This window comes from Lonchura striata, chromosome 20, assembly GCF_050655825.1.
Source record: "Lonchura striata isolate lonStrDom1 chromosome 20, ASM5065582v1, whole genome shotgun sequence".
NCBI classification, from domain to species: Eukaryota; Metazoa; Chordata; class Aves; order Passeriformes; family Estrildidae; genus Lonchura; species Lonchura striata.
The window spans coordinates 13001434-13028503 of NC_140722.1; the positions used below are offsets into that span (position 1 = coordinate 13001434).

The window sequence follows — 27070 nt, forward strand, 5'->3', positions numbered from 1 at the left end:
GGCGAGGCCAGGCTGACCCGAGCGGGCCGGGAGCGCAGTGTGGACGGACATGCAGGAGTGGCCCTGTGTGCCCAGGAGGGGAAGAACACCGAGCCCACAGCCGGGTGTGTGTGCAGGGAGCCTGCAGGGCCTTGAGCTGTGTCCCTGTGTGTGCAGGGAACCCTGATCTGTGTCCCTGTGTGTAAAAGGAACCTGCAGAGCCCTGATCCGTGTCCCTGTGTGTGCAGGGAGCCCTGATCCGTGTCCCTGTGTGTGAAAGGAGCCTGCAGAGCCCTGATCCATGTCCCTGTGTGTGCAGGGAACCCTGATCCGTGTCCCTGTATGTGCAGGGAGCCCTGATCTGGTCCCTGTGTGTGCAGGGAGCCCTGATCCATGTCCCTGTGTGTAAAAGGAACCTGCAGACCCCTGATCCATGTCCCTGCATGTGCAGGGAACCCTGATCCGTGTCCCTGTGTGTGCAGGGAGCCCTGATCCGTGTCCCTGTGTGTGCAGGGAACCTGCAGACCCCTGATCCGTGTCCCTGTGTGTGTGCAGGGAGCCCTGATCCATGTCCCTGTGTGTGAAAGGAACCTGCAGAGCCCTGATCCATGTCCCTGTGTGTGCAGGGAACCCTGATCCGTGTCCCTGTGTGTGCAGAGAACCCTGATCCATGTCCCTGTGTGTGCATGGAGCCCTGATCCGTGTCCCTGTGTGTGCAGGGAGCCCTGATCCATGTCCCTGTGTGTGAAAGGAACCTGCAGACCCCTGATCCATGTCCCTGCATGTGCAGGGAACCCGCAGAGCCCTGATCCGTGTCCATGTATGTGCAAGGAGCCAGCAGGGTCCTGATCCGTGTTCCTGTGTGTGCAGGGAGCCTGCAGGGCCCTGCCCAGGCCGGGGCACTGCCCGGGCTCAGCCCGGTACCATGACATGCATGGCGTTCCATGACTGGGAGCTGCTGCAGATCTGTCTATTGCAAAAAGAAGGACAAGAAATGAGTGCAGGAAGCCAGGCGACAGAGAAACCACCAGACACGCTCCTGATGGAGGTACAAGTTCTGGATAAGGTGGAATTAGAGATATGTTGTTCCCTGGTAGCTTCTACTATCACACTGATTTGTTCTGGTTTAAGCATTAATATTATTTTTTGTGATTAAGTATCCAGTCCCCTGTACATATTTTTAGAATTTAATCTCATTTTTAAAAGGACAAACTAGAAGTTTAGACTTTCTAATTTCAGAGAATATTCTAAATTGGAAGACCCAGATTATCAAGAAGATACTGAGATGATATTTAACTGTTGAAATTCAGACAAGTTTTTAATTTAATTCGTCATATTGGCACTATTTGTTTGATAGCCTCCGTCTCTTAAGTGGCATTACAGGATTTCCCTTTTTCTCCTTAATTCAATTAAGTTCAATCCTTCAGTCATTGTTAAAGCTGGTTATGTAATACAGTCCAATTTGAAATTAATTTTATTAAAAAGGACATGCAACACTTCTCTTTTGTTCTGTGCTAGCTATTATATTGGTTTTACAATTAAATGCTACATTTTTTTCTTATAAAATTCATGCATCACTAGATAATTTCTGAGGTAGGTCATATTGCCATATTTGAGTCAAGCTAATGCAAGAAGTATCACAACCTGGTTAATTGCTATATGACAAAGAAGGCATTACAATTAGCCTGCAGAAGTCCTAAATTTGTTAAAAACTGGGGTATACACCTCATTTTCTTTTAAGTACTGAAATGAAATTTAAAATCTTTTCAAATATAAAGATATGTGTTTCTGTGTTCTTAGTGCTGCAGTCTTAAAATGATTCTCTGAAATTTTATATAAAATTTTGAAGAGGGAGAGCATAATTTTAGTAATTATTCTTACTTAATTGTAACTTGCCAGTTAGGCTGCTGTATGCTAAATGCAAATTTTGTCCATCACATGTAAGACTGAAAATCAGAACGAATTGGTGGCTTGCATTTTGTTGACTGCTCAGTTGATTTGCCGCTAGCAATTGCCTTTAATTGAGAAAGTTGTAAAACATATTCCTTTTTAAAATAGATTGACAGAGATAATGATGCCATTGCATTTGAAAATAACATCCAGCAACTGAGCCCATCTGAAGAGGGGGAAGGAAAGGAATTTTTTTCCACTGTTGAGGAAACAGAGAGTCAGAGCTGCAAAGGGGGTGATGATTTGTCAGACTTATTCAATGAAAGTGAAGAGCAGGAATATCCAACTGCATCAGAACAAACAGTTGTAATAAATCTCAGGAATCTAAAATTTGAGGCTTGTGCTCCAAATCAGGAAAAAGGTAAAAAGTTAATAATCTTTGTAGTTAAGTTTTAGATAAGCCATGTTAAATAAGATATTGAACTGAGGTTGAAGTTTTGCATTAAATACTCACAGTGGTAATTGTTTAGATTAGGTTAAGTCTTAACATTCTGTGGAAAATTGAAGAAGATACCTTCATCCCTAAGTGCTCAAAGATCTTGTTCAGGCTGATGTCATCTGCCCTGTGTTCAGGAGAGACATTTTGGATGGCATTTAGAAATTAATGGTCTTTTGAACAGCGTGCGGTATTTGAAACCTCCAGGGAGATTTCAAAGTTAATATTGTATAAATGCCTTTGAATAAACCTAGTAATTTATTTAGTGTCTTGATCCACTCATTCAGCTTCAAAATGTGCTTGTTTGAGGGTTTATGGTTGAGCTTAGAGTGATTCCACATTGCTAGCAGAGGGTGGTGGGCACTTACCAATCAATCAATACCTGTCAGCAAAGCCTTTCCCAGAGCCTAAATAAGAGTAACAGAAAATGGCTGATTTAAGATGTTAGAAATCTGAAAGTATGTTACAGAAGTTAAGGACTGACTCAGAAGAGAACAGATAAGCATCTGTTTCCCTAGAAACTGTGTGTGTACTGTAAAAATTGGATGACATCAATGATGTTGAGTCTGTAAATGTGTGTGTTGTATCTGGAAGTTAAGGTATCTTGGCTGGGGTTCTCTATGGATACTGTACAAATTGCTAATGTCCCCTGTTTCAGTTACAGCTTTTAGAGGAAGAACATTTGAGCAGTTTTAACAAAGCTAACAATGTTCCTTTGTGTGGGCATGAATCCGTAATGAGTAAATGACAATAAAGTGGTTTTGTTTGCTTTTACTGAAGTGAAGTGTTATCTGCACATCTCTGTGTGGTATAAAGCATTGTATAAAATGCATTTTGGTCTCAGCATGAAAATCATTACAGAGAGCACACTTGGGAGCTGAGACAACTGTTCTGGAAAGACTCTTCAAATATGACGTATTTGCCATTTCACAGTTTCAAATCTTCTTCATAACTGGAAGTGTTGCACGTTTAATCTTAACTTGTTAGTCTCGAAAGAAATTCATTACTCTTGTGCCCCGAACTTTATCCTATGATTTCTCCAAAGAACTGATTTTTTCCTTTCAAATTCAACCCGTAATCTTAAAGAGGCTTTCCCATCACGATTTTTTTATATGCACTTTATAGATTCAGGAGCACCAGAAAGCTGGGAATAGCTTAACCTGCCATTTCCAAATCTTTGCATAAACTTACTTAGTGCTAATTATACAGTTGTTATCAAGAAATTTGTTGCACAGGTTGTAAGTCTTAAAGATGGTACTGAGAGAGGAAATCTCATCCTGTCATGGTGGTGAGGGCAAGGGTAGGAGTTAGTTTTCCTGGGATTAGATTCTAAACTGTATCACTAACAATTAATACAATTTTGGGGGCAAATCACTTAAGTCTTAATGAATCCTTTGATGCAGAATTTTGAAATAGTTTTACCCAGGCTAAAGGGACTCTTTGGAAATCATTACCATTTTTTGAAAAAGTAAAGTCATTGTTTTGTGGCACGTACAGTGTAAATGTATCTTTGTTTCAACTGTTTTTTCTGCACATTTTCTGCACATACCTCAGCCAAGCTATCAAGGTGTCATTTGAGAACCCATTCGGATGAGAAACGTCACGTGTGTCACCTCTGCCCGAAGGCCTTCCAAAGAGCAGCTCTGCTGCATAACCATGTGAATGCACATACAGGTACCTGAGGCTTGAAAATACTTTGTGCTACTTACTGTCTTCAAAACTGAATTAGGAGGCAAGTGGCTTTGCCTTAGAGCTGTGTTCTTTGATCATTTTATGCTCAGAATTTCCTCTGATTTTCTGTGGTGTTCCACACTGAAAAGACATGGTCTGTAGTTAGGAACTCTGTGTGTGTATTTGTTTATTTTGTTAAGTACCATTCTTACAATTCTTGTCAGCTGTGCTTCAGTACTACATGCAGAATAGAATTTTCTGTGATGTTTTCATTTGCTATATAAACATATGAAGCAAAGTGATAAATTGTGTTTATAATAAATTTACTGTGTACATATATATGGAAGAAATTCTTTACTGGGAGGGTGGTGAGGCACTGGCACAAGTTGCCCAGAGAATCTGTGGTTGCCCCATTCTTGGAAGAGTCCAGGGCCATGCTGGCCAGGGCTTGAAGCAACCTGGCATAGAGGAAGGTGTACCTGCCCATGGCAGGGGGTGGAAAAAAATGAGCTTTAAGGCCCCTTCCAACCCAAATCATTCTATGATTTTTTGTATGTAAAAAATCAGAATATCAGAAAATGTTCTATTAAAAAATTCTGCATGTTGATGTAAGGCAGGCAAATCACATTGCTGTAGTGTTGAATAAAAGTCTCATGTGTATTGTTGCAGGGAACAAGCCCCATAAATGCAGTGAGTGTGACGCAGCCTTTGTGACCCGAGGGGAGCTTTCAAGACACAGGAGGTACAAACACACTTTGGAGAAGCCTTTCAAGTGCACAATATGTGAATACTCTAGTGTAGAAGTAAGTACAGCCTTACTGAAACTTTTGGGAGGGTGTGAAGGTTTTCATGTGCCAAGATTTTGATGTACATACAATTTTTTGCCCAGATTTTTAACCATGAGAAGTCCAGGCTCTGCTGATGGCCTTGGACACCCTGATGGATTGTGTTTATCTGTTATGGTGCTGCAGCATTACTGCTAGGTGGCTGATGGCTACAACTGTGTGGTGCCATGCATTTATTTCATTACATTACATTTAATTTAATTTAATTTAATTTAATTTCATTACATTATATTACATTGCATTACATTTAATTTGTGTGCACATCTTTTCAACCCCATCATCCTACAAAAAAGGAACAAGTAACCTGAATTCCTGGAACCCTTACTTTGTCCATGTAGTATTTGCAAATGTTCCAAATTAATATTCATACAATTATTTAAGGGTTTTTTTAACTAGTTGCATTAGAAGAGATTTTTCCTCTTTTGTTATTCTAAAATTGCTGCTGGACAATGTGTTTGTGTGATTTTGGTCCCACAAAAGCAATTTTGGTCCCCATTTACACTAAGTTCCATGTCCTGTAGGACAATACTAGCTAATGCCTAAAAAGAAGTTCATGAATTGTGTTTATATACTTGATGATGTATGGGTTTTTCCAGGGCTAGAATTTTCTTCATCAAGAATAAAATATCTTAGAGCCTGCTTAAGGGTGCACTTGGAAATTGCAATTGAATTGGGTGCACAGGCTTTCATAAATTCACCTGTGATTGAATCACTGTCACAGTTTAGTGGGTGTTCAGTATCTGAATTTGTGCTGTGTCCAGATCTAAAGCTGTAAGCAATCCTGAACTTTATTCCATGCACCTTATCTTAATAATTAGATTTTTGATAGCTTGCATCTTTAAAAAGCCTGACAGCTGATAGTAAATTACCTTATTCTTTCCCTTGTTTCAATAAGGAGCTATTCAGCATTCACTGCTCTTACAGAACTCACAGTTCTGTAAGTTTTACCTGAATGAAGACAGCTGAAAGAGCTCTCCAGTGCTGCCATGCAAATTACTTGACTTTTTTGTATCAAAGGTTGGCAGTCATATTTAATTTTATATAAGTGAATAGTAGTGTAGATTTAAAGGAATCTAGCAGTGAATTCATTAATTGCGTCCATAAATGGAGGAACTGAACACTTGATAACTCCTAATCACATACCTACAATATTTATGTAGAATGTATCTGAAAAACAGCATTAAAAAAGTAGAATTGAATTAAACTTTGTAACTAAGGTACTTCATTGGTACTTGAAGGTGAATAGACTCTGAATAATGAGTTTGGTCTTCCATTTCTTTTCCTGAGTATTTTCAAATAATTTTATGTTTGGTATATCCAAGTAGCCTGACAGTAGTAGGCATCCTCTTTTTAAAATTTTATCTTTTTTGTTTCTATTATAAAATTTCCTGTTTTGCTAATGTGGACACTAAATATGAAAGTAAGATAATATGGGAAAAGAGTGCAGAAGTGTCCTAAAACCACAACAGGCTGATAGTGCAGGGAAAAACACGGACGTGAGAGTGCTAATTCTGGGATTCATGCAATGTTTTCAATTGCAGTAGGCACAGTATGTAAAATTGCTTACCTTTTAATGAAATATATGGCTAATGTAGATGTTACTTTAGAAAATCTCTCATTCTTGTCTGAGGCCAGCAAGATGAGGCGCCACGTTCGCTCGCACACGGGAGAGCGGCCCTACCCCTGTCACCTGTGCAGCTATGCCAGCAAAGATGCCTACAAGCTGAAAAGGCACATGTTAACTCACACAGGTAGGATTCTGGGCTAATGATCAGGTCCAGGGCCTCAGCTCCTTAATATTCATAGGGTTAGAGCAATCTCATTTCAGCCTCAAAATTAGCCCTTTTTTAATTGGTGATTTGGAGTAAAAACGTGTTCTCTTTCAGTGTTCTAGATTTGGCTGTTGGAATCACATGAGTTAGTCTTGATGTTCCTCCTAAATTTCTTTTACATTAGAAAAAGATTTCATTTTCTTTGGGTCAAGTTGTCACTTAATTCTCAATTAGTTGATTTTACATGGAGAGGTATCTATGAGAGATTTTAAAATATATGTTCAGAACATGGATATTGTTGTGACTCCAGATTGCCAGCAACTGATCTGGTCAACAAAGAATTAAATTGCTTTAATGTTGAAAGCAGTGTGTTCTTGTCATAACTCTGTAACAAGGAAGTCATCTCAGAGGCAGTGGGTATCAATCCTGTACTTCAGGGTTTTATTTGGCTTAATTATGATATGTAATTTGTGCTCTCATTAATATTTTAGGTTAAATCAGAGTGTGACAGCATGGTTTGAATCAAATTTTCCAAATATCCCCACTTGTCATGCATTGGTTCATATCTTGAGACAGTTTGCTGCAATTAAACGGAATTATTTTTTATGAGAATCAACCACAAGAGTCCAACTGGAAGAATTCAAGAGTGTTACCCACTCCTGGCAGGGACTTCTTTCACAGAACCAGTCTGGAGTTGGTTCAAAGCTGTACCAGTTTCCAATTTTTAATGCTAGTCACATCTGATGTGACTTTTTGGGGAAAAATGCAGGAAAATAACTTCCTAATTTCTGTTACCACCAATATCAATGGCTGATGGTGTGTCACTCTTATCATGATATTTTACTGCTGTTGACTTTCTTTCCTTGCAAATTTGAAGATAATTCTGCATTTGTGTACATGAAGTGTTCAAGGAAGAATAGATGATAATTTAAAATAATCCCTGATTCCTAGTTTAGAATTACATGGATGGCTTTATGCTTCAGCAGTTTGACTTGTGGACTCAGAAAGCCAAGATTTTGTATTGCAATCAGTTATGTAAAATTCTGGAGACTTGTTTGGCCTTTTGTGCACCATCAACCAATATTAACTTTTGGTTGATCTGGAGACTGTTGCTGTTAGAACATGGATGTTGAACCCCGTATGAATTTGAATTTATGTCAAATAAGTAGAATTTCTAAGCATATGTTGTTTTAATTTCTTTTTAATAGGTGAAAAACGCTATGAATGTTACATTTGCCAAGCCAGATTCACTCAAAGTGGTACAATGAAAATCCATGTGTTACAGAAGCATGGAGAAAATGTGCCAAAACACCAATGTCCACATTGTAGTACTTTACTTTCCCGAAAAAGTGATTTGGGTGAGTTTAAAGGAAAACACTGAAAACAAAATGTAAAGATAAGTAGTAGTGAAATCTATAATTTTCAGAAAATTTCACCAAATATGTTGTAGCTGACTTCATATTATCACAGAATACATTTCAAGTAAAATGCATTTGTAGTTTTACAGGTAAATTCCTCCTGCAAGGAGATGTGGTGACACCTTGTGGTTGATGTTTTAATTTGTTTAAAATGCAAACTAGCAAACATTTAGCTTTTTCTTTTTTATTATTTGCTTGATACCTGTGGCACTGTGACCTTCTCTTTTATCAGAAGTGTTGGTGGCAGTAGAGCTGATCAGTAACAAAAAAAACCTATATAGAATTTTAAGTTTCCAGAAATACATGAAAATTCTTTGTTAAAACTGGATATTTTTTTTTAAGTATTTGATTTGTTAAGCGCTTTCCACTGAAGCCAGTAAGATTCAGGCTTATAACTGCTTGATTTCTTTGGGAAGATACAGCATCTTGCTGCAGCTTTTGTTTAATCTTAAACTAATTTTTCTATTTTAGACAACTAAAATCAGACACTGCAGAGGGCATGGAAGGTTATTTTTTGCTTTCCTCTGCAAGATCTACATTACTCAGGGCTAAACACTATTGTAAATGCAGGCAAACCCAGTGGGAAGAAATGACGATGTCTGACTCAATTCAGAAGGCTCAATGATTTCTGTATTATAACTATAAAATATATTAATATACTACATAAAAGGAAGATACTAAACTACATACTACTTTCTCTGACTCTAACTCTCCCACGACTCGTGACCCTCTCTGAGAGCCCAGCCCAAGGTGGGTTGGGTTGGATTGGCCATCAGGCTCAAACAATCCTCACCAGAATCCAACCAAGCTGTCACCCCAGGGAAACAATTCTCCAAACACATTCCACATAGGAAAAAACAAGGAGCAGAAATAGAATTTTTTTTCTCTTTCATTTCTCTCTGTGCACCTCTATGAAAAATCCTGAGAGTGTGAGAAATGTGCTGCCACAACACACAGCCCGACTCTTGTTCAAAACTCCGAAAATAAAAACCTTGCCATTAAAATGAGTTGTTTTGAATAACTGTCCAGGTGTCCACCTGAGGAATCTGCATTCCTACATGGAAGAGGCAGTGAAGTGCAGGGACTGTGGGGCAGCTTTCCACGAGCGCTACGCTTTCCTTCAGCACAGGAAGAGTCACAGGAGTGAGGAAAGATTCAGGTGTGCTCAGTGCAGCTGCACGTGTAACCAGGTATTTCAGTTCCTGGGAGAACACTGCTCGCTCTGGTGGTGATGTTGTGAGACACAGTTGGCTTTGGGGTTATATTTATATTAAGAAAATAAAAATTTTTGTGACTGTAGTCCAACTAAAATAGCGCAGATGTGCTTATTTCCAGGGTAAATCTTTCACAAATGGAAATTTATACTCTGGAAAGATGAGTCTATCTTCTTGATAAATCTTTTGTACATGGACTGCTTGGAAGTGTGAAGTAAGAGCAGTCACTTTCAGGGATGTTGTGATAAAGAACAAAATGTGGCATTTGAGCCTGAAATGTGATTTTCAGTAGTGATGCAGAATAAATTCAGTCTGAAGTGAAAAATTTATTTTAAAGAGTACTTTCAGGATAAATAGGACCTGTTCAGCAAGGAAAGTAAGAAATTATTGCTCGCTCCAAAACCATATGAAATGAGAAAATATTCTCTTTTTGGGTTACCCGTGCACACTTAAAAGTAAATGTGACCCTTTTTCTACGTACAGATTTTACATGTGAGACTTTATTGCTTATCCAGGAACCAGAAGATGATAAATTTTATTTTATACCCACCAAATGGCATTGTTCTTTTAAAGCAGAATTTTAATATATATTCTGGAAAATCTTCAGGAGTTTTATGGAAGTTGTTAACTAAGTCAGTCTTCCACTAAGTGTTCCAGAATTTGTCTGTCAGAGCCATATTTGCTTTGTGTCTGTTAAATTGCTTACATAGATTAATATTTGATTGATATATTTGTTCTTCATTATGCTAACAGAGTAATATGTGTAAGCGTGCTGAAAATTGTGGATTGGTGAGGGCAAAAACTGCTACACCCAGAAAAGGAAGCAAAGGCAAAAATAAAATCCCTGAGAACCCGAAGCATGCTAAACCAGAAGGTAATCAGTGACTAAGTTAGAATTTAATCATGTAAATTAGAATCAAGACTAAAAGGCTAAGGCATTGAATCTTCCCTGCTGCTTAATTGCTGTTTCAGAGTGAAGCTAATAATGGAAGAATACTTGTGAATAGGCTTTACTGTGTGTCAGAAATTCTTGTCATGTGAGTTGGGTCTCTGCACAGGTACCAACCTGGGCTATTCCCTGCTCGAGTTCCTAAATCCCTTTTTTAGCAATGCTTTCAGATTATTTTTGTGGAGTGAGAGACAAGAATGGAGATACACCTTAGGCCTAGGTGTCCCTAAACCTCACACTTTGTATTAGATTGTATCTGCACTGAGAAAATTTGATGTGGTGAGAGGAAAAAATGTTGGAGCTTTTCTGAATCTAATGAATATATATCAGCAGCTGAGTTTACATTAGCATTGACACTTCTGTTTTCACTGGTGAGGCTGTAATGGTATGGTTAGACAGAAGTGTTACAGCTGCAGTGTTTATGTTCTTGCAGTAATTAGATTTTGCTGCTTATTAATGTTTTCCTACATGCAAACAATTTCTTTTTGGTATCTTGTAAATACCTTCATCTGAAAGCTTGATTTTCTAGAGCTGTGCTTATGTATCTTCAGATGTTGTTCATTCAAATATTCAATTATTAATTGACTCACACAAAACCTAGAAATTTCTGTGTTGTTCCAAAACTTTTTTTGCAAGTATTTATACATCACTGTCCATTTCTTGCACAACTTGAAGAGGCCTGTGGGATCCTCAGTGTGGCTTTGCAGATGATGACTTTTGAGACTGGGGGCTGTCAGTGATTTGCTGTTGCTAATAATTAAAAAAGAAAAAGGATGCATATGATAATTAAATTTCCAGTAGAAAAATGCTTAGTTTTCCTCTGATGAGAATACCAAACTCAGTAACATGGCTTGTAATGTAATATTCAACAGAAGATATATTAATTTCCCCAAGTAAAGTTCAAGATAAAAGATGTGCTGTAGTTGCATATTGGCAGCATTTTCTCCACTAAATTAAATTGCATACTTGTTCAATTTATTGAAATATTTACTTGTCTTTCTGGTTAATCCTCCCAATATTTAACATTTTTTTTTTCAAAGTTACCCTGAAATTATTCCCAGATGACTCTACTGTGAAAAATGAACATTGTGCCAGTGAGATCATTCCTGGTTTAGATGGGACAGAAACAGCCACGCCGAGAGAACACAGAACAGAAACAACTCATTAAATGGATCCTCAACATGATGGACAAATAATGCACAAACAGACTGGTCTTCCTTGTTCTCAGTAGCTGTAACTGGGCAGTTAAAAGTGTGGGACTACCTCCAATTGGAAAGGTTGAAAAGATGCTGGTTGGAAGCTGTTGGAGCCCTTCTGTGCTCACGTTTCTTCTTGCTGCAGTTTCTACTGTGTAACCTAAATACCACAGCAAAGGGTGAAAGTTACAGGCAACTTTCACCTGATTTATTACATACAGGTAATAACAGAGTGGCAAAAATCAGCTAATTTCAGAGTTATTTATTAAAGAATGGATGTCTTGTTTCCCCTTGCATTTGTTTTTTCCAGCTTTACTCACAGAATTGCAGACTGATCTGAGGCAAGTTTATCCCTCAGTATCACTGAGAGCTGCCTGAATTTCAGTGTTTATAATTTGCTGAGGTGAGCAGATGAAAGGCAATGATTTTTTAGGACAAGGTACATAGACTAAATCTCCTTTCTGCAAACACTTTAGTTTCTAATCAAATTCATGATGCAATAGAAAGCATGACGCAATTTGGTGGAAAAGCACAAATTTTTATGCCTCATACTACTGGTAATTAGAAACTGATTTTTTGTCTGAGTTTTTCTCAGCTCAGTTAGCTGGGCAGACAGAACAGCATGACAAGAATGAAGCAGGAGCAGGGTGGCAGAGAAGTGTGAAGGACCCCACCTTCTGACAATGTAAAACCTTCTGTGACCTTAAGCTGATTCTTTTTTGAATGCTGGTGGGATCTGTTTTCTTTAACCAGCTTTGCAGGTGTTCCCATGGAAGTTTGTGATCCTCCATTTAGCACCACATCCAAGCTACACTCACGACTTGGATTTTATTTAGATCTTCAATAAAGCACAACTTAGGAAAGTTCATGTTTGTAGAGTACTTAAAAATCAGAAAAAAATTAACTGTCAAACACATTTCTCTTAACTTTCCTTAGGTTATAAGAACTATTTGGCTTAATTCTTAATAATTACTAGAGTCATTACAGTAAGTACTATTAATTTTTATGATTCATTACAATGATCACAGTTGCCATTTATGCACTGCTCACACTTTTTTTGTCATTTATAATTAATACTTGGAAGCCTCATAAAAACTTAAATACTTTTAAAATATTTATCTTTAATGCAGCTATTCTTTTGTTACATTTCATTATAAATAAGTACCAGCTTAACTAACAAATATTAATAATATTTGGCCATCTAAGAACTGAATTTAATTGAAATGCCAAACCCTCATCCCAATTTCAAGATTAACATTTGACCAGTATTAAATGGTTTGGGTTTGCAGGTTGGGCAGGCTGCAGTTGCAGGTTCTGCTGATGTGGTCAGGGACAGAGAATTCCTGTGCTGTGCACCCCAGCCGAGCTGCAGGCTCACAGTAACTTCTAACCTTTTTTACTTTGAAAAATGAAAAAAAATGGAACTTTAAGTTTTTGCCAGTCAGTTTATTAGCACAGCATCTTTATCCTGTACTTGGTAACATGTCTGCATGCCTGTTCTAGGGTAACTTGTTTAATTCAGCAGCTGTTCTGTGACCCAGAGCAGTGCCAGGAGCTTTGTGCCACGCAGTGTCCCCAGTATCTCCCTGCTCACGGTGAGCAGATAAGGGAGGATTAGCAGGGGATAATTGCAGTCCTACAGTAAATAATCCCATTTATAGAGACCACACCAAAGGCCTTCATCAGTCATCTCAGTCAAACACATGAACAGGAATTACCACTTTGGTAACAGAAACCTGCTTCAGTTTTGTAGCAAATCCTGAAAAGTCAGAGGGCTTGAGTTAATTTAGATTCCTTACTGATTTTGTCCCTCCATTACAGATCTGTTACTTCTATAAAGTTTCATATTGATTGCTCTGTGTCTGTTTTCATGCAGGTAAAATTTTAGGAAGTTAATTTGTTCTTGCAAGTGACAGGACTTAAGAATACTTTTGTTCATTATAATTGCTTAAATAATATTGTTAACTTCGTTCTTGTTGAGCTGTTTCCCTTTGTGTTATAAATTCTAAGCAGCAGATTGCTTGGTTAAAATTAATTTTAGAAGTTGTTTACATTCCTTGATCAATTTGCTGAATATATATTGTGCATTTGAATTGTTAATAACAAAGCTGACTCATTCTGTGCTGACATCTAAAAATCAGACTACATAGAGTGGAATGTGAATATAATAATAAAAGATATTTTTATCTCTGAACTTTCAAATGATTATTTCAGTACTTAGAAGCGATAAATGTGTCATTTTGGAAATCAAGAAAGAATGATTTGACCTCCTCAGGAGCCATTCCTAGTGGCCTCATGCTTTTTAACAGCAGTGATTGTTCTTCATGATTAAGAGTTTGCATAACTATGCAAATGCAAATATTTGCATCACTATTCTGATTTATATTGTACAAAGATAATTTAATTTCATTATGCTACTCACATATTTTAGACCCGCAGATATGTATTAATATATTTTAAAGCAATACGTATTCTGAACAGATGCCAAATTTAAAATATTTTAATTTACTAATTGTGGAGGAGTTATTAAATGCACAGGGATTATTCATATCTGAAACAGGCAATACTGGAGCATTCTGTAACATTATGTAACAATGTTCTGAGATAATTCAGTTATTTGGGAAAGAAGAGAAAACTTGCATTCTGACCTTCCTCTGCAAGCTGAAATTGTCTATGCTTTAAATAGTTAATGTGTGGGGAAATACAGTTTTGCACAGACCCAGCTGATAAAATGCAGAGAAAGACTAAAACCAGGCCTTTGGATGCATTTTTTTTACTATTTAGGCCCTGTAATAAAACAGACTTGACACAGGAGTAGCTTCAATGATGCTAAAATGTGATGTGACCTTGTGGAAGCGATGGGTCAATTAGAATGAATGGCATGCTGAAATTTGGAAGAATTGACCTCAAAAGAATCCTGGACTCTGCCAAAGGGATGAGAAGAAGGAGCCGAGACTGGAAATTGGCTCTGGTGTTCCTGCAGGAGCTCCTGCAGGATTTCAGGGCAGTGCTGGTCCGGGAGCGGTCACTGCTGGCCATGCTCATTCCTGGTGCTGGTGCTGGAGTGGTCACTCCTGGCTGTGGTCATTCCTGGTGGGGGTCTGACAGTGGTCACTCCTGACCACGATCATTCCTGGTGTTGGATCTGGTATCGGTCATTCCCGGCCGTGGTCATTCCCGGTGTTGGATCCGGTATTGGTCATTCCTGGCCGTGGTCATTCCCGGTGTTGGATCCGGTATTGGTCATTCCTGGCTGTGGACATTCCCGGTGTTGGATCCGGTATCGGTCATTCCTGGCCATGGTCATTCCCGGTGTTGGAACCGGTATTGGTCATTCCTGGCTGTGGTCATTCCTGGTGTTGGATCTGGTATTGGTCATTCCTGGCCGTGGACATTCCCGGTGTTGGATCCGGTACCGGTCATTCCCGGTGTTGGATCATTCCCGGTGTTGTATCATTCCCGGTGTCGGATCATTCCCGGTTGGATCATTCCCAGTGTTGTATCATTCCCGGTGTCGGATCATTCCCGGTTGGATCATTCCCGGTGTTGTATCATTCCCGGTGTTGTATCATTCCCGGTGTCGGATCATTCCCAGTTGGATCATTCCCGGTTGGATCATTCCCGGTGTTGGATCATTCCCTGTTGGATCATTCCCGGTTGGATCATTCCCGGTGTCGGATCATTCCCGGTTGGATCATTCCCGGTGTTGGATCATTCCCGGTTGGATCATTACCAGCCGTGGCCATTCCCGGTTGGATCATTCCCGGTGTCGGATCATTCCCGGTGTCGGATCATTCCCGGTTGGATCATTCCCGGTTGGATCATTCCCGGTGTTGGATCATTCCCGGTTGGATCATTACCGGCCGTGGCCATTCCCGGTTGGATCATTCCCGGTGTCGGATCATTCCCGGTGTCGGATCATTTCCGGTGTTGGATCATTCCCAGTTGGATCATTCCCGGTTGGATCATTCCCGGTTGGATCATTCCCAGCCACGGCCATTCCCTGTTGGATCATTCCCGGTTGGATCATTCCCGGTGTCGGATCATTCCCAGCTGGATCATTCCCGGTGTCGGATCATTCCCGGTTGGATCATTCCCGGCGCTGCCCGCAGGTGGCAGCACGGGGCCGCCGCCGCGGGAGCTCCGGAGGATCCGGAGGTGCTGGAATTGCTGCCTCAGTTTCCCTCGGCCCGTCCCTCCGTGGCTTTGGCCGTGTCCAGGCGATACACAAAGAGCTCTTCATTCCCCTTAGCACGTTCCCGAGCCCTGATGTCCCCACAAAGTGTTGTCACCCCAGCCAGGAGAGAGGATGGGGAGTGCACTGCTGCCTTGTCTGGGATGGGCTGGAGCTGCTTTGTTGTGCCTGGAATGGGAATTTTCTGCCGGTCCCTGCACCTTCATGGGCTGTGACAGCTCCTCAGCCCTGCTCGTGCCTTTGTTTGTGTTTCCCTTTGGCTGAGTTGGCTCCATGGCAGCTCAGGTCAGTGGCACCAGTGCAAGGCAGGTGCAGGGAGCCTGCTCTAGACCATGTTAATATATTTTCTGTTGCTGATAAATCTTTTTAACATACCAAGAAAGTTACTGTTTGTTGATAATTTAAGCAGCTTATCTAAGAAATCTTTACTTAAAGAGATGCTAGAACTTTTAACAAGCAACACATTTGTTAGGTGAATTTTAGAAAGTCCTTTAAGGAGAGATGAAGTGGGCAGGGGCCATCAGGAGTGACCTGGCTCTTTGATAAAGGAGGAACTTGTCAAGTCCAGTAGATTTCTTTTAAACGTTCTCCGAGGTAAGTGTTGACACAACGATGTGGAAATGGTGCACAGTCAGCATCACCACAAGGACTGGGACTTCTTATGCTGTGATGTAAAATTTTACCATGAAATGGTCTTTACTCACTGTCTAAGCATTATTCTTGTACAGTATACAAGGAAATGATGGATTTCCAGCTGATTTCCATTTTTGTGACCGTTCCAAGAAATTTTCTTGAATTGTCATCTTAACGTTCCTGCCATCCTCTCCTTTGTATCCAAACTAATCTCTTTCCTGTCTTTCAAATCTTTTTGCTGACTGCTGAGTCTGGATCAGGGAAAGATGTCTGCTGTGTGTCGGCACGTTCCTGGAGATCTTTGCCATGATTACTTTTTTATTAGTTACACGAATTTGGTTATTTAACAATCTCACAACTATACTGCAAAGAGAACTGACAAAAAATTAACAGATGGGAGTGTAATTGTTGTTGTGAGGAAGCCTCTCTGTCTCTCAGCCATAGCTGTGTTGTCTCCATTGTACAGATGAGAAAGATGACACACGGAACAAAATGAATCTCTGATTTAATCCTCTTGCTTTCAGGAGCAATGAAACCCACAGTGTGCTCTGCTTATTACTACTTCAGTCTCACTGAACCAGAAATAGAAACCTGGGGTGCTGCAGCATGTGATGATTAAGTTACATTAGCAGAAGGTGGTGAGCAAATAGGCAAGGACCTAAAGACATAATGCTAGTGCTGTTAATCACTTCCAGAGACATTAAAATCAGAATATTAAAGCTGAAATAACATTTATAACTTCTTAAAGGTCAGTGCTTAAGCTGGTAGGAAGGCACTGTGGCAGCATGGCTAACAGCATGGACACAAGTGGTGTGCAGCATCCTGGACAAGCAATCTGGTGGTAATTGGAAGGCCCAAAAAGGAGACACAGACTCTAATCTCAAGGCCTTTCTGAAGTAGGAAGAGGAAATGAAAAACATTTTCCTTTGATACAAACCTTAGAGGCCCCTTTTGCTGTGTTTCTCCCTGAATGCAAGCTCTCTCCTAAAGGGTGACTGAATTATGGCTGGCAGGTTGTGTATGGCTCCAGCAGGAACTTCCACTCGGTTTAAAATCTCGGGTTTGTTTTGCTTTAGAAACTGGATGTGCATTTGAAAGCAATTTGCATTAATAAAGTATGTCTTCAGGCAAACATCATTCCCTGTTTTAAACAGCTTTTAAACTTTTAAACAGCCCAGCTATTGTTTGAAGTCAGTCTCAGAAACAGCTGGGCTCTGTCTGGCGTTAGGGGTGTGAGCATTACAAAATGGGAAAGCATTTTTGGACAGTTTTGGTTCAATCTGTTTTCACTTTGAATTGGCACTTGGCAATGAAGAATTTAGTTTCTATCTCCTTTGGTAGCTGACTGTTTGAGTTGCCTCTCTAAATTATTTTATTTTTTACTTTTGGGGTTGGTTTTTTTTTTTTCCCAAATTGAACTATTATTTGTTCTATCCCTGTCCTGTCCACATAACAACATTTGCAGGTAATGGGAGAAATGCAAAGGAGTGACACTGCTGGTTGCTTTGATAAGAAAGAGACTTGCTTTTGTTACCAACTAATTAAATGGTAGGTAGCAGCTAATGGTGATTATAATTAAGCCTGGAACTGACATCTTTTTCTGGAAGAGCTGTAAGCTGAGAGAACTAAAGTCCCTTTATGGAAAAGGTGATTTTTTGTTCTGTTATAGGAGCTCATCAGCTGTTTCACTGCAAAGTGAAAGTTGTGAAGCTGTTTATAGTTGGTATTTGCCAATCCCATTTTAAAAGTCCTGCTGCTTGAAGGGAGTTGTTTATTCTTTCATCATTTAGCTTTACTGACTGTGAATTGAAATAGTTTAATTTTACATGAGCTGTACCCTCCAGGCCATGTCCTCTGACAAAATTTTGCAGTTTTGCTCCAGTAAAATTTGTGGGGGTAATAAATGTCACAATAGTGTTAGGGTAAGACTGTGCTCCATTTTTGCAGAGGTGTAAGTTTATAGTAAATTCAGATAGTAAATTCATTCTTGTTTGGTGCAAAGTGAGACAGCTGTGTGTTCTTTTGGGACAAACTTCCAAGAAGTGATGCACAGCCAACAAACCCCACCTTTCAACATTAGGCAGTGCCCCTGTACTTTGGACACAGGGTGATAATTCTGTGTTTTCCTCGCTATATCTGAGGGATGCAGGAGTGCAGGGCTCACCCTGCCAGGAGGGAGCTGCAGCTCCTGCCAGGGCTGCCCCAGTGCAGGGCTGTGCCTCGGGCTGCAGGAGCAGCTGATGGTGGAAACTATAAAACTGCTTTGCCCATCTGTGATGAAGAATGATGGTTCCGTTCTAGGGGATGAGTCAAAGGTCGCTGATGAGAAGATCCATCCAGCTAATTGCTGTAATTGCACCCTGAGGACGCAGCTCCTCTCGTGGAGAATCAGGCAGTGACTGCTGGTGAATCTGTACTTGGCAGTGAACTTCATCCTATGCCTTAAATCAAAAAAGTTCCTTCAAGAGATAGAAATGGAGAAAGATATTTTGATTTTTTTCCCCCTCAATCCAACCATGTTTTCTCCTGTTGGCAGGTGATTAGGAAATTGTTGCATTCTGAAACAGGGAAGTAATTGTGATTTAAACATAAAATTGCCATTTAGTGTTAAACTCTTTGATGAATACACAAGCTGTTGTTACTTCACAACAAATATCAATAAGCAGCATGAATGAGTATACATAATTCATAATATTTAACTTGAAAGTGTATTTTTTCTTATTCATTTTATTCATTTTTTCTAGAGTTTGTCCAGTGACTTTATCACAGTTTAATACAAAAAGCTTTTCTGTTGGAGAGTGAACAGTAACAGGACACAAGCAACAACCCTGCCACAAAATCAGCTTTTTTCATACCCCTTCACAAGGCCTAGAAATCCAAAAGCTTTGTGGTTGCATTGCTGAATGAAACTAGGGAAATAGCACCATTATCAATCAGTCAGCCCTTAGCACTTAGGGGACTTTATTATGTGAAGAATAAGAAATATTCAATAGAGGTTATGCTCAGTAAGAAGGAATTGAAAAGGCAGGAACTACCTCAAACACAACAAACAGATTGTGTTTTTTACCTCAAACTGTTTGAATGTTGTGTATAACACACAACACTTCCTATTTTAATCGACTGTTTCTTTGCCCATAGGGGAATTTTTCTTTTACCAAGGGATGAGAAGCGAAATATTTGTTTTTGCAAGAAGCTGCAGAGGTTTTCTGACCAAGCTGCACAAAGGGTGGCGATTACCCAGCTGCTGCTGGGGAAGGTGGGTGAGCACCCAGCACTGCAGGAGCAGCATCTCCACTGCCACGCCAGGCTCTGCGTGCCCTGATCAGCTTTCTGTGCTTCCAGGAGCTGACAGGATGAAGAAGGGCAGGGGCAGCCCGGCGCTGCTCTGAACAAAGGCTGGTTCCCCTCTGATGCTCCCTGGGGCCACTCTGCAGGTGCAGGCATGTCCCTTAGACCCACGCTGACACAAAGGCAGGGGCAGAAGAACATTTGCTGGAAGCTGCTTTAGTGGTTTTTAATCTGCTGTTATTTCCTCCTTCCTGGATTTTTTTTTTCTGTCACGATTCCAAGCAAGTGTGATAGGGAAGAGCTGTCTCTAAACTACACCCCAGTGTAGGGATAGCAACAGAGCTTTGCTCTCCTGTTTCAATTTATCCACTCAGGTTTCTTTTTTATTCAGTGAAATTGCTGGGATTTTCCACACTGATGAAAGTGCTGTCAGAGACATAATGGTTTTACATCATATACCTCTCCTACAAGTATTAATTTAAACTTGGCTTTACTCTTATGAAATAAGTAGGTAGCAGCATGGTCTTGTGCCAACACAAATTAGTGCATTTATAATTAGATTAGTACATATTGTTTATAGGTTTCAGACTCCACTTAGCCCAGCAGAATATGCATGAAGTTTGAAAAATTGCTTTCTTTGTTGGAAATTCCTTGGAAATAACAAATGTGTGGTTCAGAATAGAATTTTACATTTTTTACATTAGTTCAATAACAACTATAGTCTGATACTATGGTCGTGCGGTTTATGACTTTTGCCACTTATTCATCAAAACAGAAAACAGTATTTTGTGCCTCCCAGAGATCTTGGTATTTATCTATGATTCATTCAGTGTCTATAATTCAAATATACTCTTGAATTTCCCCCAAAGCTTTTGCTCGTGGGAAACCAACAGGCTTACACCAAACATATCTGTCACTACTAAAAGCTATTTGATAAGGGACTTGGGAAAAAAATCTTCTTAAAATACAGCAGAAGAGAACTGCAAAAAACAGAGTTCTTGAGTCAACTGCTGCACAGGAGCTCTCTCAGCTATTTTTGCTGGGAGTGCTTTGGGTGGAAGACAAACATGGTCAAATTAGCTAAAATGCTGGAAGTTCAGTCAAGGATACTGCTTGAAATAGTTCACCCAGAAAGGCTTTCTTAGGGCAGCCCCTTCAGAATTCCAATGGCAGTTGCAATTTCTAATAAGTAAATATCAAATATAGTAATTTTTATGTGAATTTGTTTTAGGAGGGATTATTGGAATGTTTCAAGGTCAATTTCAGCCCTCCTAACTATGAAATACTCACTAGGAAAAATATATATCTGAGAGTAGACATTGATTAATATTGTTGTTTTCCTATTCTTGGCTTTAATATTTTTTTTGCCATTCATGGCTATAGGTCACAGAGCTGGAGTTAAAAATGTATGGTAACAAGATGCTAAAATTTAAAGGAAAATGTATTCACTATCAACCTCCTTTTACTGTGCAGTAGTTTTTACTTCTTGCCAAATATCTGCTATTTGACCTCTCTGGGCTATGCTAATATTGACCTAAAGAGCACAGGAGATTATCTTTCAATGTAGGATAAATTCAATATTTACTCATAAATATTTTTCAGAGAGCCATAGAATACCAGGTTGGAAAGGACCTCAGGGATCAAATGACTGAACCTTTCCAGGCAAAATCACAGCCTTGATAGGATGGCCCAGCATCCAGTGCAGCTGAATCTTAAAAGTGTCCAGCACTGGGGAGTCCCCTGGGGAGATTCCCTGTAAAAAGGGAATTTCCATCTTCTCTGTAGCCTGGACCATGGTGAGAAGGTCTCCCTAAGCCTTCTTTTCTCGAGGCTGAACAACCCCAGTTCTCTCAACCTTTCCTCAAGGGGCATCTTGATCACCTTTGTGGTCCTTCTCTGAACTATCTCCAGCCTTTCCACATCTTTTTTTTATGCACAGCAGGGACCAAAACTGACCCCAGCATTCCAGGTGAGGCCTGACAAGTGCTGGATTGAGTGGGATGATGATTTTATCCCTGCTGGTGATGCCCTTGCTGGAGCAGCCCAGCATCCTGTTGGCTCTCTGCCACAGCAGCTCCCTGGTCACTCATCCTGAGCTTTTGGCCTCATTTCTGCAGGAAATGGCTCAGTTTCTGCCTTATCCCTGGTCTCACATCCACCTTTGGTGCTGCAGCAGCTTATGCACACCTGGCACTGAAGACTGATCCTCCCCTTTCCTGATCATCCCCTTCTCTCATCTCAATTCCCTTCCGCTGCCACAAAAGCTTTGTGGAAGTTCCAGTCCCTCCCCAAATGCCATATGTGTGGGTGCAACCCCCATCTGTTAATTAACATTTGCAAGTGCAGACCAGCTCCTGATCATGTGGGTAGAGGGTGGCTGTACTCATCCCACTTCTAGGAAAAAATCATTCCCAAATGCCAAAATAATGGAGATGATCACTGTGGGCTGTGGGGTTGTGGTGGTCTCAGCAAAGGGTTAACAGGGGCTGTGCACAGCCAGCCCTCACTGCCTGTGCTGAGGGAACATTAATTATACAGAGCCCGAAGGATTCAGAGCTAAAAAGCCTAAAAAGCCTGAGTAGTATTTAAAACCAAGACAGTCAAATAACCAGTTGGATTTGATCTCTAATAAATTACCATGTTCTGATGGTGAAATTCAGCAAGAGGGTGACAGTCAGATGGGGAGGTTGGCAGCAAAAGTTTTAAAAATAAATAGTCTTAAATTGCAGGAAATTACAGCAAGCAGCTCCTTGGAGTTATTTTTCTGCTCGCATTGTGTGTCTGAGGAGGCAGGCAGCCTGCTGGCAAGCTTTTGACCTTTTGTGTGAGAAATAAAATATGCAGGTGCAATAGTGGGAGTGCACAACGGGGGACAGGGACTTTCTGCTGTGGGTTTGAGCTCTGGGGCCCTGCAGGGCAGCCAGGAGTGCTCCACATCAGCTCCATTACACCTGAGAGCAGCACAGGAGAGGCTGTGGCTGGAAAGGATTGCAGAAATCCTTTGTGGTTCCTACAAATTGTGTGTTTCCTACAAATACCCTTGTGCTCCAAATCTGTAAAATGATCTTGCTGAGAAGTGATCTGCTTCTTGTGTTGCCCTGTTTATATTTCAGTCTGGAGTAACTCTTGGAGCAGTTGAGTTGAGTTTGGTGACATTGCTGCACCATGCTCTAACTCCCAGTTCCTTTGAAAGGAAATCCATACCTGCACTCCAGGGATTTCCTCCCACTGTATTTGTATTCCAAATTCCTAAACCCTCTAAGTAAATGTGAATGAGAATTGCTCATGAAGGTGCTGTAGATAAAAAGGTAATGTTGGGAATGTCAGCTCTGCAGAGGCTGGAGGAAGAAATCCTCTCAATTCTCCCTCTGCAACAGAAGTGATGAATCCTGGACCTCTGTGGACAAAAGGAGTTGCTCCACTCAGATATTCAGTGTTCATACACACAAACCCGAGGAGTTCCAGTCATTCAGTTCTCACAGTTTAATGCTGCTGTTACTGCTCCAATGTTTGTCAGTTGTTTGGGCATAAAAAATCACCAGGTTTTGCTGTGGGAAAAACCCCCCGTGCCGCCCCAAACTCTTCCCCATCTTTATAAATCATAGAACAGCTTACACTCAGGATTATTAATCTGAAGTTTTATCTACTGGTAGTTCACATTTAGAATGAATTTTTAGCTTCATGTTTTTACCAAAATATTGTTTTTAAAAATTAAAGGATATGTTCTTGGAAGCTTAAATAACCTCCACAGAGAAATTTGTATCCATGTAGGTTTTACAACTAAACCCAGTTCTGACTATTATCTGCTGGTGGCACCATTACACCAGAGGAATTTATTATCCAAGTCTTAAATGAAAAACTGCTATGGACTACACCTCTCAATCTGATTTAATGGCTTTTTTTTTTTTTTTTAATTTCTTCATAGTTTGGTGTCAGTTAAACCAAGTCATTTTATTGCCATAGGGTCTTTGTGGGTGAGTTTTAAAGAAATAATCTTAGCCTAATGGTGATGGACCAGGGAAGAAAATTGCCTGACATTGTCACCTAATGTAAGTGATCCTTTATGCAATCACACCCTGTTTCTTTTCTCTGCATTAGAGGCAGCTCCATACTGAGTTTTATTTCCCCCTCCTTTATTTTTCCTTTCAGAAATTTTGACTAAATAAATTTAAAAGCCAGATTAGATTATTTCATCCTTCAGAAGCTGAGGAATAATCTTTAAACTTGATTTTTCTAATTATAAGTGGGTAGAAACAGGTACATTCGTTTTTTCTGTGGGTTAACCACACAGACAAACCCTTTTTTTTCAGTTGGCAGCTAAATACAGCTTATTCTGTTTTCTTCAGCCTTGTCCTAATCTTTCATGTAATTTCCTAGACCTCTCCATTATTGATATATATTACTACATAACTGTGTGAGGCTCTTATATACCACAGAACATAGTACATTTTGATTTTTCCTGTAGCTAGAACAGCAATCACTTCCAACAGTGTTTTTCCACACAGATTTCTACTTTAGTTTTTAGCTTAAAGTTACGAAGACTGAAAATTTTGAGTAGTTACCTACATTAATCTTTGTCCTCCCTGGGAGACACAAACACTTCTAATTAAATATGTAATTGATTCTATTAATTCTGTTTTTCTTGCAAGGAACTAATTGCTTCAGTCTTCTTTACTCAAAAATGGGAGAGTCACACTACACTTCAGTCCATTGTGAATGCCTTTATCCGTGGCCCATGATCCTGTGAAATTCAGTTCAAAAATCCTCTTGTAAAACCTGGTGCTCTTCTGTTTTTCCCAGTTTTAGAAAGCACAAATTCCCCCCCATGCTCCCCACTCCCTCCCCTGGGTAATGTTGCTTTATATCTGGGCAGAAGTAATTTGTGCAAGACACATTACTTATAGGACAGTGCCTAAAAATACATCAAAAGGTCACTGCACAGCAGACAGAAGGCAGCACTTGTTCCAGCCACTCGCACTGGGAGCGACAGCTCTTTGTTAATATTAATTGTGCATATTTTAAACAGTGCCTGCTTTAAAAATACACGGCACAAACACGCAGCAAGGAGAATTTTGTGAGCCCTGGGACTGGATAACAACGGGGGTCAGCTCTTCACTGAAGATTTTAATCATAAGTGTTTGCTGCTCTTATTAGCTTCCAGGTTTGTGAATTGTGCATCTGCTTCCAGGAAAGCGGGCTGTATTTCCAGAAATGCCAATGAAATTAAGAATAGGAGCAGAGATGTATAAAGTACCAAGATTCGGAGCTGGTGGTTTGCACAAACCCTCACCAAGATTGTGCTTAGAATAGTAAGTGTGTACAGAGAACATGGGAAAAGCTCTGCTGGGAGGGCAAGGCCAGATTCCCTCCGAGCCCAGGAGAAGCTGAGCTGCCTTCCCCCAGCTCCTGGCCCAGGGATGCTTTGCTCTTTCCTGGAAATGTTCCTCCAAAGGCAGCTCTGGCAGCTGCTCCATGGGCTGAGCACAGGATCCACCCAGGGATTGTCCCCAGGGGCATCTTTGTCCTTCCAGCTGCTGAGGTGGCACTGAAAAGCAGCTCCCAACACACAACACACCCACAGTCACCTTTTCTGCCATCCCTTCTTCTGAGCCCAGGCAAAATCAAAAGGGGGGATTCTCTCCTCAGGTGAACATTATCCAGGAATGATGTTCTTACTAAAATTGGGGATTCTGAGTCTTTGCTTGTCCCCAGAGGAAAGGCTGCAGTGCTTGAAAGGCTCTGTCAACATCTAACAAAGAAACCCTGGCACCTGGACACTGCTCCATCAAGGCTCTCTCACTCGAGCACGCTCGGTTTGTTTTGTAATTTATCCTTAATAAGAAAATGTTGAAAAGATCCAATTCTGGCTGGGCATCAAAGGCAGTGGAGCTGTACATGGACAGTGTTGTTTATAATGTGACTGTGCTTTGTGGCAATTTACAACCTAAATTTATGTGGCTATTGAGTATGGCCTTTTTTTTTCTTTTGAAAACTAGTGTATAAGTGTGTTTACAATGGTAATTGTTCACACAGAGAAGCAAAAAGAGAGTGCAAGTGTGGTGAAAGCAACATAAGGAAAATAATGCTGTGCAGGTAAACTCATTTCAGAACTTCCTCAAATGTTAGGCTGATGAATATTAACATTAATTCTCTTTTGGAAGAAAGACTGAGGTAGGACAGATGGGCTGGTTGCCAAGAAAATGGTTTGAAAGGAAGTAATGTGCACATTGACATTTCCTGCTTTTACATAATTATTTTTTAAATAACTTATGTAATTGCCTTGAGTGGAATCATTGTGTTCATTAGTGGGTATAAAGACAAGCATTTCCAGCATCTCAGAAGGGCTGGCTTGTACCTCTATTCTTTTGCATTTCACCATCCCAACACTTGCATTTATTTTGGTTTTGACAAAGCAATGTGCCATGACTTGAGCAAAACTCGAGCAGCATCTTTTTCTTGCTGTGTGTGCAACTTGTTTAACCCATTTTGGAGGGGTTGAACGTGAGCAGGACTTTCTTCAGATTCCCATGGCTGCCCACTTGAGGTAGAAAATCATGGACCTTGCCCACCCAGTGCACAGGGTTCATCTCCCTCTTCCTCTGAGCACAATTTCAATTTGTTGGTCCATCCCCCTCTCCCTCCCTGAGAATCAAATCCACGAGGCAGGTCCTGGAGCAGAAGATGTTGGTAGGTTGAAGGCCAAGGAATATTTTCCTCCCTGGCCCCTCTCACTATCTATCCACGCCCTGGTGTGCTGGGTATCTTCCTTCTGCTCCCAGATTTTCCCTGTGAAAATCCCAGTTTCCTCCCTGAGCACAACCCCCTCTCCCTATCCCAAGCATCCTCTGTGAACAATGTTCTGCTGCCTGCTTTTGGAGTTCCACCTGGACATTTGCTCAGTGTGTGTGCCCCGATTTGGAGGGTGATTACTGCCAGCTGTGCCCTGTGCTTGCCCACTCTCTGCTCCTGTCAGCTCTTCCCCTTCCACAAGCTGCCCATTTGGTGCTGGTAATTAAATCTGCCCTGCACCAGGCAGGTCTGGGCAGTGCAGGAAGAGCCCTCCTTGTCCCTCCTCATGCTGCTGTGATCACCTGCCAGCTCCACAATGCCTGGCACCACCTATTTGTTCCCAACCAGCTCTTTCAGCAGCTGTCAGCTGCTAATGAAATAACTTCAGCTGCTGAATCAACCTGTGCCCTGTGCAAACCAGGGGGCACAGCATGGAAATGGGCATAAATATTCATAACTATTCATAATGGCACCAACAAAACCAAAAGTGTGAGTGTGGTTATCAGAGCTCCTGTGTGGAGACGTTGTGATGGGTTTAGAGTGATGAATGCAGCGTGAATGTTTTGGAATAATGCTGTTATTTTTGCAGTTGTGAGAAAAAAACCCCACTGAAGGTAGTGGGATTGCAGGGCCATGTGGGTAAGAGTAGGATTTGTGGCCCTGGATGATGTGGGCAGTTTTGGAATTGGCCAATGCTGTCTCTTGTGGGTGATGCACTGAAACTTGTTCCTGAAA

The 27070-nt window shown here is 40.7% G+C and overlaps 1 protein-coding gene across 1 annotated transcript; it reads left to right on the top strand.

Annotated features, from left to right (window-relative positions):
* Window positions 1-904: 904 nt before the first annotated feature.
* Window positions 905-14716, top strand: CTCFL (CCCTC-binding factor like). The gene is made up of 9 exons (XM_085558381.1): window positions 905-1027; window positions 2038-2290; window positions 3920-4039; window positions 4706-4839; window positions 6512-6632; window positions 7862-8011; window positions 9101-9261; window positions 10039-10159; window positions 11275-14716. The coding sequence occupies exons 1-9, from the start codon at window positions 905-907 to the stop codon at window positions 11400-11402; spliced, it is 1311 nt and encodes a 436-aa protein (XP_085414507.1). The 3' UTR covers window positions 11403-14716.
* Window positions 14717-27070: the final 12354 nt, after the last annotated feature.